A 13,118-nucleotide genomic window follows, 5' to 3' on the forward strand; every position below is an offset into this window, starting at 1 on the left:
TTCGATTGATCTGAAAATCTCCTATATCAATCCTCTGATCCATGTATCCACCACCAAAAGTCATGGCAAGAGTCTATGGTATGACCCCTAACAATTAGGTCTAAAAGTGCAATGATCTCAGTTGCGTTGGAGCTAAAATGGTGATCATGTCATGACTAGGCATGAATAGTATCTTCATTTATAGAGCTTAAAAATGTAGCTTTGGTTAGCTGGCAAGTTTCGCTTGGTAGTATCCTAACTTTTGATCTCTTTTCCAACAGCGGGAGGCACTTTTTTTTGGGGTTCCGGACGCAGCAAGGCAGCTCGAAGCGTCACGATCGCAGCTGCACGAGCGAAAACGTGCCAACAAGGATCCAATAAGAACCGTGAAGAAAAAGAGCGAGAAAATTAAAGTACTTAGCGTCCCTGATATTTACGTATTCATCACGTTTGATTTTATCCAATTTTAACATAATTCACAGAAAAATACGATAATATCTACACTATTAAATACTAATACCTATGGTGCATTAAAAGAGACAAATTTGATACCAGAGGACTATAGGCTGTGATGCTTTTTCTGAAAGTTTGAGTAGGATTAGATAAGTTTGATTTACAAAAAAACTAAAAATAAACTATAATTTCAACTGAAGGTTATAAATTGAAATAAATATAATTTAGAATGGAGGGAGAAGTCGGCTCGATGCACCCCTAGTGAAGTGATAGAGACTGCACCTGAAACGCGACAGGGAACTGCGTGGGTTGGACGAACAGCAACCGCACAAATTTTAAAATACGTACGGTTATCCCCTCGCAGTGTGATTAGCTGACGACGATAATCTAGCTTAAGCGGGCCTAGCTATGTTATTTTTTTCTTCCCTAAAGAGCTTAACCCTACATATTCTATGCACGAGATGAGAGGTGGTGCCTCAGGAATCTCGCGTGCATGCTCACCGGAAGATTTTTTTTGTCTGACAAAGCACCTGCCCTACCTTCCTCAACTCGGTACTTCGCATTTTTTTTCTTGAAAAGTGGCACTTCGTGTATTGCAGATACATCAGTTGATCACAGTCTACTTTTGTAGACTGCTAATTCTACAAAGGCAGACGTAGAAATAGTTGTAAAACTAGTAGCTAATGATAGCCGCCAAAATTTTAAAACTTTTGTTTGCCAAACTTGAAAACTTGACAGTTTTTTGTGTATAAACAGAAGTACTAGTACTCACTAACAACGACCACGCAGCTTAGCAAAGAACAATTCCTCCATTTCAACATGCAACTATGCAATGTAGCTAGAAAAAGCACGACGACGATTCTACCGTTGACAAAAGTGGAAAAAAAATGAAAACTCACTCGTGCCTTGTTCCAGCGCACGACGTGGTGCGTGCCGGAGATAGATCGATCGGGCATTGGTGATGATTATCTTAACCTTCTCCACTTGGCCTCCGCCACTTTTTTTCCGCTGCCGGTGGGCCCACTTACATCCAGCCCGCTGCCCCCCAGCGAATTAAGCGTGGACAAGCTTGCATCGCAGCCACGAAACGAGGCCCCCACTATTTTCTTTCTTCTTCTGTTCCCCCCCGGACGGAACGAGAGGCCAGGAGCGGCCGCCAAATATCTACCCCCCAGCGGCCACCAGCGCCAGCAGAGCGAATCACCCCTCGCCTTAACAAGAAAAAAATCGCGCACCAAAATATCTCTCCGATTAAATTCACCGGAGCGCGGCGGAGAGGAGAAAAAAATATCCCCCGCCCGCCCGCCCGCTCTTCCTCGTGCTCTGCTGCTGGTGGTCGTATTTGTTGCTGGGCCATTTCCTCCCCACGCCTTCCTCTCTTCTCTTCTCTTCTCTTCCCTTCCCTCTTGGCGATGATCTCCCCGCCTCGCCGCTGACGTGGCGCCCACCGCGCGGGGGAAAAAAAAATTGGAGATATTTTCCCCACCGCTCCTTCTCCCCTCCCTCCTCGGCTCCCTTCCTCCTGCTGCTGCTGCTGCTGCCTCTTCTCCTCCTCTCACCAATCGGATGTCTCCCGACGCCGACGCCGACGCCGCCGGTGGGGCTGGTGCCGGCCGAGGGGGCGGAGGAGGAGGGAGAGCGGATGGCGGCGCGTCGTCGTCCCCCGCGGCGGCGGCGAACGGGCGGGCGGTGGTGCGGTGGGACCAGATCCTCCCGCGCCGCTCCCTTCAGGTCCTCCTCGTCGAGCACGACGACTGCACGCGCCAGGTCGTCACCGCGCTCCTCCGCAAGTGCGGATACCGCGGTGAGCCCTTTGTTTTCCTTCCTCCTCCTTCCCCCCCCCCCCCCCCCCCCCCCCCCCCCCTCCCCGCGCCGCCTGCTTAGCAACCAGCCTGCCGCTGCCGGCTTAATCTGAACTCTGAAGAGAAATCAAAGCTCGATTCTGATGTCTCTCACCCTCGCTCTCTCCGGGAGACCCGCAGTGGCCGCCGTCGCGGACGGGATGAAGGCGTGGGAGGTGATGCGGGGGCGCGCCTACGCCTTCGACCTCGTGCTCACCGAGGTCGCCATGCCCACGCTCTCCGGCATCCAGCTGCTCGCCAGGATCGTCGCCGCGGACGAGTGCAAGAACATCCCCGTCATCAGTAAGCTCCCAATCCACCCCCCCCCCCCCCCCCCCCCCAATCGACATGATGTTTCCTCCGACTCTCCCCGCGTGGCCTCATTCGTGCTGTTGTGGATCGAATCCTGCTTGGGAAATGGATTAGGCTTCGCTAGTGGCTAAAGCGGTTACTTCAAGCAAGGGGCTCGGTGTCAGACATAATTTTATGCTTACCGCTCAGTGCTGCTTGGATTTTATATTACGCCCTGCACATGCTTGTTACCAAAACGGGGTGATTGGATCAGGCTTGTTTTGGTATGAGCAACTTTAACGTTGCTGTACCGGCATGGTTAGATTCCCTTCATGATGTTCCCCTTGTGCTGTAAGCCAAGTACTGCATTTCTTATAGCCTCTGTGGATATCGTTCAAGGATCAACATGACAATAAAGTTTTAGGAATATAAGAGTGGTGGTATTTTGTTCACAGGGTTTCTGCGGCAATTGTAGTTCTGTTCTGCAGAATTTGATTTCGTGTATGCGATCGAAGGCAAAGTTTTCAATACAGGTGATTTTGAGTGGTACATAGACTGTTTTAGGGTCTAATCACATGGTTTCACTGGGAAATTATCCCATTTCATCAGGTGCTTGTCAATAAAACTCCACATAAAGAAGGCCTTGGCTTCTCCAAAACTGAGGTAGTGGTAGTCCTGAAAAATCAAAATAGTAAATTTTAAATTGCAGTGTTCTAGGTAGCCGTTGGAACCAAGAGACCAATACCGATACTGTTACGTACTCATTTGAAAGCTACTGGATCTATACTAAATATAGGGGATGTTTTCATTAAGTCTGCAAAACAACAAAAAGGCTTTACTAAAATAGAACACTACTTGCCCCAAAGAACAAAAAAGCTACACAACACGTGATTGGTGTATTTATGGAAATGCAACCGTGATTTTAACATTGTTTTCCTAATCACCTAATTTGACCCCATGATCAGCTGATTGGCCTAGTAGAGTGATGGGCATATATCCGGCACTTAAAGTTATAATGGCACATATGCCTGATAAGCTGCCTTGACTTGGAGCACTGATGAATCGGATATTTGGATTTGTTATGGGGTTTCATGGTTTTTTGACTGGTTGGCTGTGGCAGTGATGTCGTCACAAGATTCTATTGGCACGGTGCTCAAGTGCATGCACAAGGGGGCGGTGGACTTCCTTGTAAAACCAGTGAGAAAGAATGAGCTGCGTAACCTATGGCAACATGTATGGAGGCGGCATGCAGTAAGTTCTCTTTTTGAAGACCTTTAAGAATGTGCTTTCCTTTGCCACTGGCAAATTTTGTGTTGCAGCAAAATGCAGCCTTCACCAAATGCTTCTTTTGATTTGTATTTCTCAACCTATCTGGATGTAGTTTGGGCCCCTTTTTCTTGAAACACAATGAAAGTTATAGAAGTAGTATCAATTATCTATTATGCTATGCATAAGTTAACTGATACTACTTCTATAATGTTCACTGTATGCCTCTTTCTTGAATTCTTATAGCAGTATTGTATAATATGCATCAATTATGAGATCCTAGGTGATATTTCGCATGCGATCATTTTAGCCTGTATCAGTTATCTATTATGCATTACATTTTACTTTAGAATACTTAGACCTACGACTTCAATGCAGATGAATAGCCAAACAAATGGATCGGAGAATAATGCAGCCAGCAATCATATAAGTGCCAATGTTGCTAATGGTTCAAAGGCAGGAGAAAACAGCGACGAGGAAAGTGATGCCCAAGTGAGTATCTGACATTGCTTTGGCGTTATCTGACCAACTGGTATTAATGTATGTTTTCAATTGCTTATATGCATCCCTGCTTAGCTGGACAATGCTACTAGAACAAAAACAAAGAGTTTAACAGTAAAGTATTTAAAGACATGTCTTTTTCTATGATAGTTCTTTTCTTGACTTTATCCAGTGTGTGTACCCAGCACTGTTTACTGAAACCAATTAGGGTTCATCATGTGGTCCTCTATGCAGTTCTGATATATCATTTACATTCATATGTATTTCCTTGCCATGTTACATTATGGTTATTTTCCCTTGATCAGAGCTTTGGTAGCAAGAGGGAGACTGAAATTCAGAGTGTTGAGAAGTTACCAGATATCCGTGCGGATGAAGGGGCTGGCCCTTCCAGAAAAATTAAACTACAAAATGAGTCTTATGATGGAGTAAACACAAAGTTGCATGCGTCAAAAGATAGCGATGGTAAGGAGTTTGAACATGATTACGTAATGTTTCGTTAACACATGCTCTATTATCGGCAAGTTAATGTCTACCACTCTGTTGTGCACATGTAATAGTAATTTCATCTCATGCAGATGCCCCAAGTGGAAGTGAGAAGAATGTGCGTTCCAAAGGCCTTAATGGTATTACTTCAGCCAAGGTTGCTGAGCAAATAATGGATAATGCCTTGAGGATTGCTGATGCAAGTTCACGTCGACCAAGCAATCTTGGCAAAGACTTTGCTATGGCCCAACCAACAGCTGACGTACAATGCAAATCTTCAGTTATGGAAAGTAATGCTGTCACAGAGAATAACCTTGGTGAAAAATCGAAGGGTGCTGCAATAAGTCATGCTAAATCTTGCCCCTCCCAATTTCTGGAGACCAACTTAGGAAAGCAACACCATCTTAATGGTTACAAAATCCAAGAGTTCAGGGAAAAAGATATCTTTAATCACTCGAATTCTTCTGCCTTTTCAAGGTACTTCATGCTGATTAACTTCTGATATCTAAGTTATTTGAATGCAACTAAAAAGTTTTCTGTTAATCAATGGTTTTTTGTTAATCAATGGTTTTCTTTCCATGTTTGTTTGTTTCTTTGTGATGTTACATGTTTTGGTACTTCTAGATCTATAGGCTGATGTTAGTAGTTGCTCAAATATGTTGCATAACTCTGATTTGCTTTATTTTGCTTGCTTGTCGCTTCGACATGATACAGATATGGCAATAAAAGGATAGAGCCCTCAGCTGAGCACCAGTTTTCCCCTTCTCTCTGCATAACTCATCAAGAACCTGTTCATGACAAGGACCCAGTTTCCCAACCCAGTGGGGTGTTGCCTCCCCATGAACATAATACAGGTGAGAGTACAAGGCAAGCTCGGATTCCCTTGGACAGCAGCACAGAGGGAGCTGCTGTACTGTGTTCCAGTAGTGCTAGAGAAGATGCAGGCACAAGCAGTTCCTCCCATAGACAGGACAGTATGAGCCATCCTTCATATGGGTTTATACCTCTTCCAATTCCTGTTGGTGCTGCGATGCCCTACCATTACGGTGCAATTCTGCAGCCAGTATACTACTCACAGGCTCCTCATATGCATTGTGATTCAGCTGGGATCAACAAGGCAGCTATTCAGCACGCCTCTGGTCAGTCGAATTACCATGAAAATCCTAGTAAACCGTCTCAGGTTGATGAACACAAACAGTCAGAGGAGAATCAGCAGTTGCATCATTCAAGACAAATTCTCAGAGAATCAGAACCAATTGACTTGACGAGAGGTCATTTGGAGCACATCAACCAGAGCGCTAGCTGCAGCCAGGATATCCGTAAAGGAAGTGGATGCACCGGTAGTGGTGAAACTGACATCCATACAAATACTGGGGTTGCCCTAGAAAGTGGCAACGAAAGTGGTATCCAGAACTGCTGTAACAATGGGTTGGATAGTGACCGGTCTCGCCGTGAAGCTGCCTTGATGAAGTTTCGCTTGAAAAGAAAAGATAGATGCTTTGAGAAAAAGGTATTTATTTTATAACATTTTCAGTTAGTAAATGACGATGGAATGCTTTCTTTATCTGACTATGCCTTCCGTTTTTTCATTTCTATAGGTTAGATATCATAGCAGGAAAAAGCTTGCAGAGCAAAGACCGAGAGTTAAGGGGCAGTTTGTGAGCCAAAAGCTGAAATCAGCTACAACAGGGGATGCAGAAACTGACTTTGATTCGTAACTGTAATTTTGATTCTTCCCTTCCCATCCCAGGTGAGGGCAATTGAAACGGTACAGAGTTGAAGGCTGGCAAAAGTTTTCCTTCCCATGGTTAGCCTGTGTGTACACTCTCTAGTCGGTTGTTTATTGGCATTCAAGCCATATTTTGTAAAGGACAAATTGACAAATGTTCAGTGAAATAGGCGTGAATACCCCAGATTTTGTTTATGTACTCTAGATGTTTGTGGAGTGAGGAAGTAGTCTCTGTACAGCTTATTCACTCATTTTGTTACCGGTACAATACAAAAGTAGTAACTTGTAATTACTACTTCTACAACAACAGACACTGCTGTACAACTTAGAACAGCCTTACAGTTAGCATGACTTGCTTTCCGTTAATAGGTCATTTGGTTGATTCTGTGACTAATTATCTTGATAAGAGACTACTCTATGCAGGACAGTTGAGATTTGTTTGATCCAGCATTTCAGGACAGTTGAGATTACTTTGATTCAAGCATTTTGCTTGCATGTAAACTGAACCAGCAGCCCTTGTCTTTTGTCATCTGACGCGAGTCGAGCTGCTAGCTTCAAGCCTTGAACCATCCATTAGCATATATCCTTTGCCTGGCTTGCACTCTAGAAAGCATCAACGCATCATCATGCACCTGCAAACCTTTGGACATCTTTTCCTAGTACTTTCTATGCCGTCATTTAGCCTAACACCTCGTGTACATGAAAGATAATTAGCCTGCCGATTTGTTGAGGTTAATCCGTGTGCTGTAGTAAGAGGAATCCTCAATTCCTTGCTGCCAATTCAGGAGCATCTCCCTTTACAGCCATCATTTCTCATCTCAGCCCAAATTCATATATTCTGTTGGAGCTTGCAGCTCAAGTTTGGCACATTTCCTTTGCCGCGCTGGGCCTCCGGCCGGCTCCAGGCTCCACCCTATAAACCGCCCGGTCCACAAGAGCTCGCGGGAATCTCACCCACCTGTGAAAGCGAGCACACGCAAACGCAACTACGCAAGCAAGCGCATCAGTGTCCTGCGATTTCTGTCGATCGAGCTACGCGAAGCCGGCAATGGAGGGAAGGCCGGCCATGCTGGTGTGGGCGGTGGCGGCGTTCCTGCTGGTGGCGTGCGCGGCCGTCGTCGCCGGCGATGACCAGCAGGGCGATCCGGCGGCGGGGGCCCCGCCGGACACGAACCAGCTGTGCGTCAGCAAGTGTGGGACGTGCCCGACGGTGTGCACGTCGGCGCCGCCGACGATCATGCCGATGACCGCGCCCCCGCCGCCGTCGCTGGCGCTGCTGCCGCTGTCCGCGCCGCCCCCGCCGCCGTACCTGGAGCTGGTGCTGCCGCCGCCGCCGCCGGGGGACGTGTCCGACGTGCTGCCTCCGCTCACGCCATTGACGAGCCCGCCGGAGTCCCCGTGCTCGACACCGCCTTCGGAGCCTCCTCCGTCCTCGTCGTCGGAGCCTCCACCGTCACCACCGCCGCACAAGAGCAGCGGCGACGGTGGCAGCGGCGGGTCCTCCTCCTCCTCCTCCTCGTCGTCGTCTCCCCCGTCAGCCTCGCACTTCTCGTCGCCGCCGTCCCCGCCGTCGTCCTCCAACCCGTACTACTACCTGTACCTCTCCGGCGGCGCCAAGGCCCGCGGCGGCGTTCCGAGCGCTTGCACGGCGCTGGTCCTCGCCGCGCTCCTACCCCTCGCCGCCTTGATCAAGTGACTGGAGACACGCTGTTACTAGCAATCGTTCAGCTGCTCAGGCCGGCGTTAAGACTAGGCCATGGCATTACGCGCGCTTCTTTTTCTTCCTCCGTTTTGGGCTTTTGGCATCCGATTCGATGATGATCTGCGGGCCTTCGCGGTGTCAGATGCTTGCATGCAGATAGTAGTATAGCTGTGCTTACAGTTTGTTGATTGTATTAACGTTGCTGTACGTATACCTTAATTAATTTGTAAAGTGAACTCTAATGATGTCCAGTGAGTTTTCCCTTTGGCTTCGACGTGTTGCATGTTGATGGCTAATGGCTTTATGCCGGTGCATGTGGGAAACTACTGTCACTTCAATTTCTTCCTCTCAAAAAACTACTATAACTTTCTTTCTTTCTTTCTTTTTTTTTAACGCTCACCCGACACCAACCTGTGTCTTTCCCGAATTAAACTGGGTAGTGCGCAGCCCCATCCTTGATGTAAATTGCTGATTTTATTCTCGTGAATTGGCAACCTTGTTCAAAACCAAATGCGTACCATGTTACTACTATATTCACCAACCGAAGTGTAATTGATAAGCTTACTTAGCAATTTTCTGGCCAGCAGTATTTAGCACTCCTATTTTTGGGCAGCTCGTTTTAGTAATTTCCTTGCCAATTAGCACATTGACAGGTGGGTCCATCTCCTGACAATTGAAAGCACCAGAAAAAAGATCCCCGATACGAAGCGCAGTCTTGAGCTCCCGCCAAATCGATCTCCTCCGTCCATATATACCAACGCCGAAGCAGGAGAGGAGCATCGATCCATCTCGATCGATCACCGACGATCGAGTTCGTTCGTCGTCGCGTGCGCAAGCACCTGATCTCCTTTGTGCAAGTGCAACTAGGGACCGAATCCGGCCGTCAACGACCACCATGCTGCGGTCCACCGGCGACCGCGTCGTCATCGTTGGCGGCGGCATCGCCGGCGCCCTCCTCGCCAAGACGCTACAGAACCACGCCGACGTCGTCCTCATCGACCCGTGAGCACGCACGCGCCATTATTGGAGCATTCTTCTCTAATTAAGAAAGCATGGATAATGGATTCCTCGATCGTGTTCTTGAATAATCGATCCATGGCGGACGCATGCATTTGCATTGCATGCAGGAAGGAGTACTTCGAGATCCCGTGGGCGAACCTGCGCGCCAAGGTGGACCCGGCGGCCGTGGAGCGCACCGTGATCCCGCACGCTGACTACCTGACGCACGCCAAGGTCGTGACCGCCTTCGCCGTCGGCATCGACGACTCCGTCGTACTCACCTCCATCGGCCGTGCCGTGGCCTACGACTTCCTCGTCGTGGCCACGGGCCGCACCTGCAACCGGCCGCAGAAGCAGTCGGAGCGGCTGGAGATGTTCCATCGCGACCGGGAGCGGATCGACGCCGCCGAGTCGGTGCTGATCGTCGGCGGCGGGCCCATCGGCGTGGAGCTGGCGGCGGAGATCGTGATGAAGAGCCCCGAGAAGCGCGTGACCCTCGTCCACGGCGGGCCCCGGCTGCTCAAGGTGATGGGCGCCCGCGCGTCGGCCAAGGCGCTCGAGTGGCTACGGTCCAAGCACGTGACCGTGCTCCTGGACCAGACGGTCGACCTCGCCGGCACCACGCCGGACACGCGGGAGTTCACGACGTCCGCCAGCGAGACGGTGACCGCCGACTGCCACTTCGTGTGCACCGGCCGGCCCGTGGCGTCCGGGTGGCTGAGGGAGTCGTTCCTCAGGGACCACCTCGACGAGGAGGGCCACCTCAAGGTGGACGACCACCTCCGCGTCGGCGGGCTCAAGAACGTGTTCGCCGTCGGCGACATCACCGACGTGCCTGAGGCGAAGCAGGGCCACCTGGCGCAGCGGCAGGCGATGGTGGTGTCGCGGAACCTGCGGCTGCTGGTGAAGGGGGCGTGCAGGGACGAGAAGCTGCACCGGTACAAGCCGTGCCCCAGGGCCAACATCACCGTCACGCTGGGCCGCCGCGACGCGCTGGCGGAGCTGCCCTTCATGACGCTCATCGGACACATCCCCGGCGCCGTCAAGCCGAGGGACCTCTTCATCACCAGGACGCGGAGGATGATGGGGCTCAAGAGCAAACCCTACGGCACCATGCCGCGCGTCATGTGATGATCGTGCGAAGACGGCGGATGTATATGATCCGCCGGCCCGGAGGACCGGCCGAGCCTCCCGTCCGGCGAGTGAGGCACCGAGAGCAGATGGAGACTAGCTCATCTCTGAATTTTGCCACGACAAAGCTGACGATGTACGCTTGGCGTTGTCACGTGCATCCTTGTATGGATCACATATATGGAAACAGGTACAAATTGCTCGCTCAACTAGCATTCTCCATTGGAACTTGCTTTGGTGGTTCATGGGTAGATCTAATCCACGAGCGCCGTGAAGTTGCGGAAGCCATTGACCAGAATAGCAACAACATGAAGATCCTCTCCACCTCTAAGGGCAAGTTCCCAATAGTTTACTTGTCTATTACATTTGCCACATCATTTAACAGACACTCTGAAAGAAAACCTAGTTGACAAGTTTCTCTAATGAGAATATGAGATGCCTCCACGTGTAGAAGCTAGTATTCTATTGGGATTAGCCTTAGGGCCCGTTTAGAAGCTTATTCTAGCTTTGGCTTCACTTGTTTTGCGTAAAACAAGACACTGTGGTATGAATTCACTTTGCAAAATGAGATAAAAATTAACTAGAAGTTGAGCGAATCTAGTTTTTTTTTTGCCTTCCCCGGCTTTGGTTCCACCGGAGAGACCCTTAAAAGGAGCCCCACCCAAACGGCCCCTTAATATATTGATGTGGCACATAGAGTAGAAGGCGCTCTTGCGGTGGAGTGATGGACCGAAGAGTCTATTAGTTGTGAAATTCACAAACCAAGACTCATAACCAATTGACAACTATGGTGCAGCCTCATTTGGATATGCAGTGACATATACATATCTGTCAGCGCCAAGGGAACGGGAGTCCCCCGAGAAGGCGCTTACAAGTAGGGCCTGCCTGGAGAAAAGGGTTTTCCTCCTCATGAAGCCCAAATAAGGAGGTGGGCCAAGAAATCCGAGGTCCTAGAAAGACAAGAGAAATATCGCACCTATATGGTGGGACCCATGGAGGGCCCACACAGCGTGAGCAGGATACACCTAGAGACCCCCCGGAAGGCCCCCAAGAAGGCTCACTTCGAGGTGAAGCAAACTGTGGCGTATCCAAGCATGAGACGTCACGACAGTTGAGGCAGGCTATCATCAGGCGTCCGTCCCCTTAAAAACATCATCATTACGGTTAATGGGATGTGCCTGAGCGCCTCGGGGACTGACCGGCTCACTCGTCCTGTCCAACAGGCAGCGGGCGCCGCCCTTATGTTAAGAGCGTTTGCCTGGCTCTCGGGTGCCCTCTGCCAGTGGGGTAGGCCCACACCGTGGCCCCGGGAAGCGGCAAAGGCCTCCCAGGAAGAATCTCGAGAGCCAGATTCAATGTCCCCTACCCTAGGATGGTGGGTCCGGATTGAGAAGAGCAATGATTACCAGGGTAAAATAGTAAATGACCAGATTGATGTACAAAGGACTTGGTCAGGATGCCCTAGCGCTGCGCGTGCCAAGGCGAGGAGCATCAGGGAAGTGGACGGCATGTCGGGAGAAACTGTATCAAGGAGGGTAGCCATTGGGCTGCCGCATTCACACATAAAGTAGAGGAAGGATTGGAGCGCAAGGCTTGCCTTGGTGAGCTCTCCCATTGGCCTGGCCTATAAAAGGTCGGGGTTTGTACAAAAAGAACAAGGCAATTTGTGCATCTGGTGAGAGCTCAAATTTGTGCAGACGTCCAGGAACACAGACGCGAGATATCCATGAACCCTTTCTCTCCTCTCTTTTTCCATATGGTGATTTGTGCTGTGACACTGAGCTATTAAATCTCGCTGGCTCTTCTCCTTGACGTGCACTGAGAAGGGGGGTGAGCAGTATCTCCAAGCCGTTACCGTCAGGAAGCCTGCACGAGGGTGTAAATAAGGATTCTGGGCAGCGCAACTGCGCAACCGATCGATTGCGCAACCGCTCGAATCGATCGACTACGTTCTGCGTTGCCTCTTCTACGATCTGCACTGCATCGAGCAACCCTGCATCCGAGTCTACATGAGGACGGAGCGCTTGATCTGTAAGTCCATGGATTGGATCTATTACAGTTTAAATTGCACCATGTGCAGGAAGGTTATGTACTTAGAAGTTTTGGTTACATCTGTTTTGCTTATGCTGTTTTTACACACCGTTTACATAAGTATGTTGCAGGTTACGCATGTCTGTTTAAATATAGAATTTTGTTACATAACAGTAACAATGAGTTACGTAATATGGCTCATATTTATATCTGGTAGATTTAAACGTATATTTCCAACAGTTGGGACCTGACAGGTCACAAGATCTATCCTTCTACCAAAGAAGGAGCCCTGAACAACAATGGATGAATGGAGTGGGTTTTGGTCTGTCGCAACCGAGAAATCCGACGATTTTGAGGTTGCAACTACATGCTCATCAGAAGTTCAGAACAAGGTTGCATGCGACCATCTAGCAGTGCGCCAAAAGCTTCAGGTTTAGCCACTGGTGGCGGCTCAGCTGCAAGGTAGGCCCAAACGAAGGGTGCAAATAGTTCAGACATTAGGTAAGCTCAATTAATTAATATCTTTTGACTATCCTACAAATTAACTGCCATAAGATAATATTTTCTGAGTTGTGCTGTTCTTAATTACATCAGAGATGTAAATCCTGCGAAAAAGACATCACTTTTACAAAAAAAAAGTTGAATGGAGCGTCACACCAATGCTAATAATGAAGAGTGGAGTTGAAGCAAGGAGAACTCCCAATGGTAAAGT

General features: G+C 49.2%; 3 protein-coding genes across 3 annotated transcripts; all 3 read left to right on the forward strand.

Annotated features, from left to right (window-relative positions):
- Positions 1-1,776: 1,776 nt before the first annotated feature.
- Positions 1,777-6,909, forward strand: LOC117833043 (two-component response regulator-like APRR9). The gene is made up of 8 exons (XM_034712403.2): positions 1,777-2,236; positions 2,415-2,576; positions 3,685-3,815; positions 4,209-4,322; positions 4,637-4,793; positions 4,907-5,291; positions 5,529-6,324; positions 6,413-6,909. Exons 1-8 carry the CDS (start codon positions 1,999-2,001, stop codon positions 6,530-6,532), a joined length of 2,103 nt encoding a protein of 700 aa, XP_034568294.1. The 5' UTR covers positions 1,777-1,998; the 3' UTR covers positions 6,533-6,909.
- Positions 6,910-7,052: 143 nt separating this feature from the next.
- Positions 7,053-8,517, forward strand: LOC117833044 (uncharacterized). The gene has a single exon (XM_034712404.2). It carries the CDS (start codon positions 7,592-7,594, stop codon positions 8,237-8,239), a length of 648 nt encoding a protein of 215 aa, XP_034568295.1. The 5' UTR covers positions 7,053-7,591; the 3' UTR covers positions 8,240-8,517.
- Positions 8,518-8,642: 125 nt separating this feature from the next.
- LOC117866641 (uncharacterized) lies at positions 8,643-10,487 on the forward strand. Its single transcript, XM_034750921.2, has 2 exons — positions 8,643-9,247; positions 9,373-10,487. The coding sequence occupies exons 1-2, from the start codon at positions 9,141-9,143 to the stop codon at positions 10,373-10,375; spliced, it is 1,110 nt and encodes a 369-aa protein (XP_034606812.1). The 5' UTR covers positions 8,643-9,140; the 3' UTR covers positions 10,376-10,487.
- Positions 10,488-13,118: the final 2,631 nt, after the last annotated feature.

This window comes from Setaria viridis, chromosome 8 (genome assembly GCF_005286985.2).
Source record: "Setaria viridis chromosome 8, Setaria_viridis_v4.0, whole genome shotgun sequence".
Classification (NCBI taxonomy): Eukaryota; Viridiplantae; Streptophyta; class Magnoliopsida; order Poales; family Poaceae; genus Setaria; species Setaria viridis.

Bases quoted from the DNA above. Each gene is read 5' to 3' on its own strand.
- LOC117833043 (XM_034712403.2), top strand. From the start codon at position 1,999: ATGTCTCCCGACGCCGACGCCGACGCCGCCGGTGGGGCTGGTGCCGGC. The intron at 4,794-4,906 runs GTAAGGAGTTTG...CATCTCATGCAG, and splicing joins TGCGTCAAAAGATAGCGATG to ATGCCCCAAGTGGAAGTGAG. The intron at 6,325-6,412 runs GTATTTATTTTA...TCATTTCTATAG, and splicing joins ATAGATGCTTTGAGAAAAAG to GTTAGATATCATAGCAGGAA.
- LOC117833044 (XM_034712404.2), top strand. From the start codon at position 7,592: ATGGAGGGAAGGCCGGCCATGCTGGTGTGGGCGGTGGCGGCGTTCCTG.
- LOC117866641 (XM_034750921.2), top strand. From the start codon at position 9,141: ATGCTGCGGTCCACCGGCGACCGCGTCGTCATCGTTGGCGGCGGCATC. The intron at 9,248-9,372 runs GTGAGCACGCAC...CATTGCATGCAG, and splicing joins GACGTCGTCCTCATCGACCC to GAAGGAGTACTTCGAGATCC.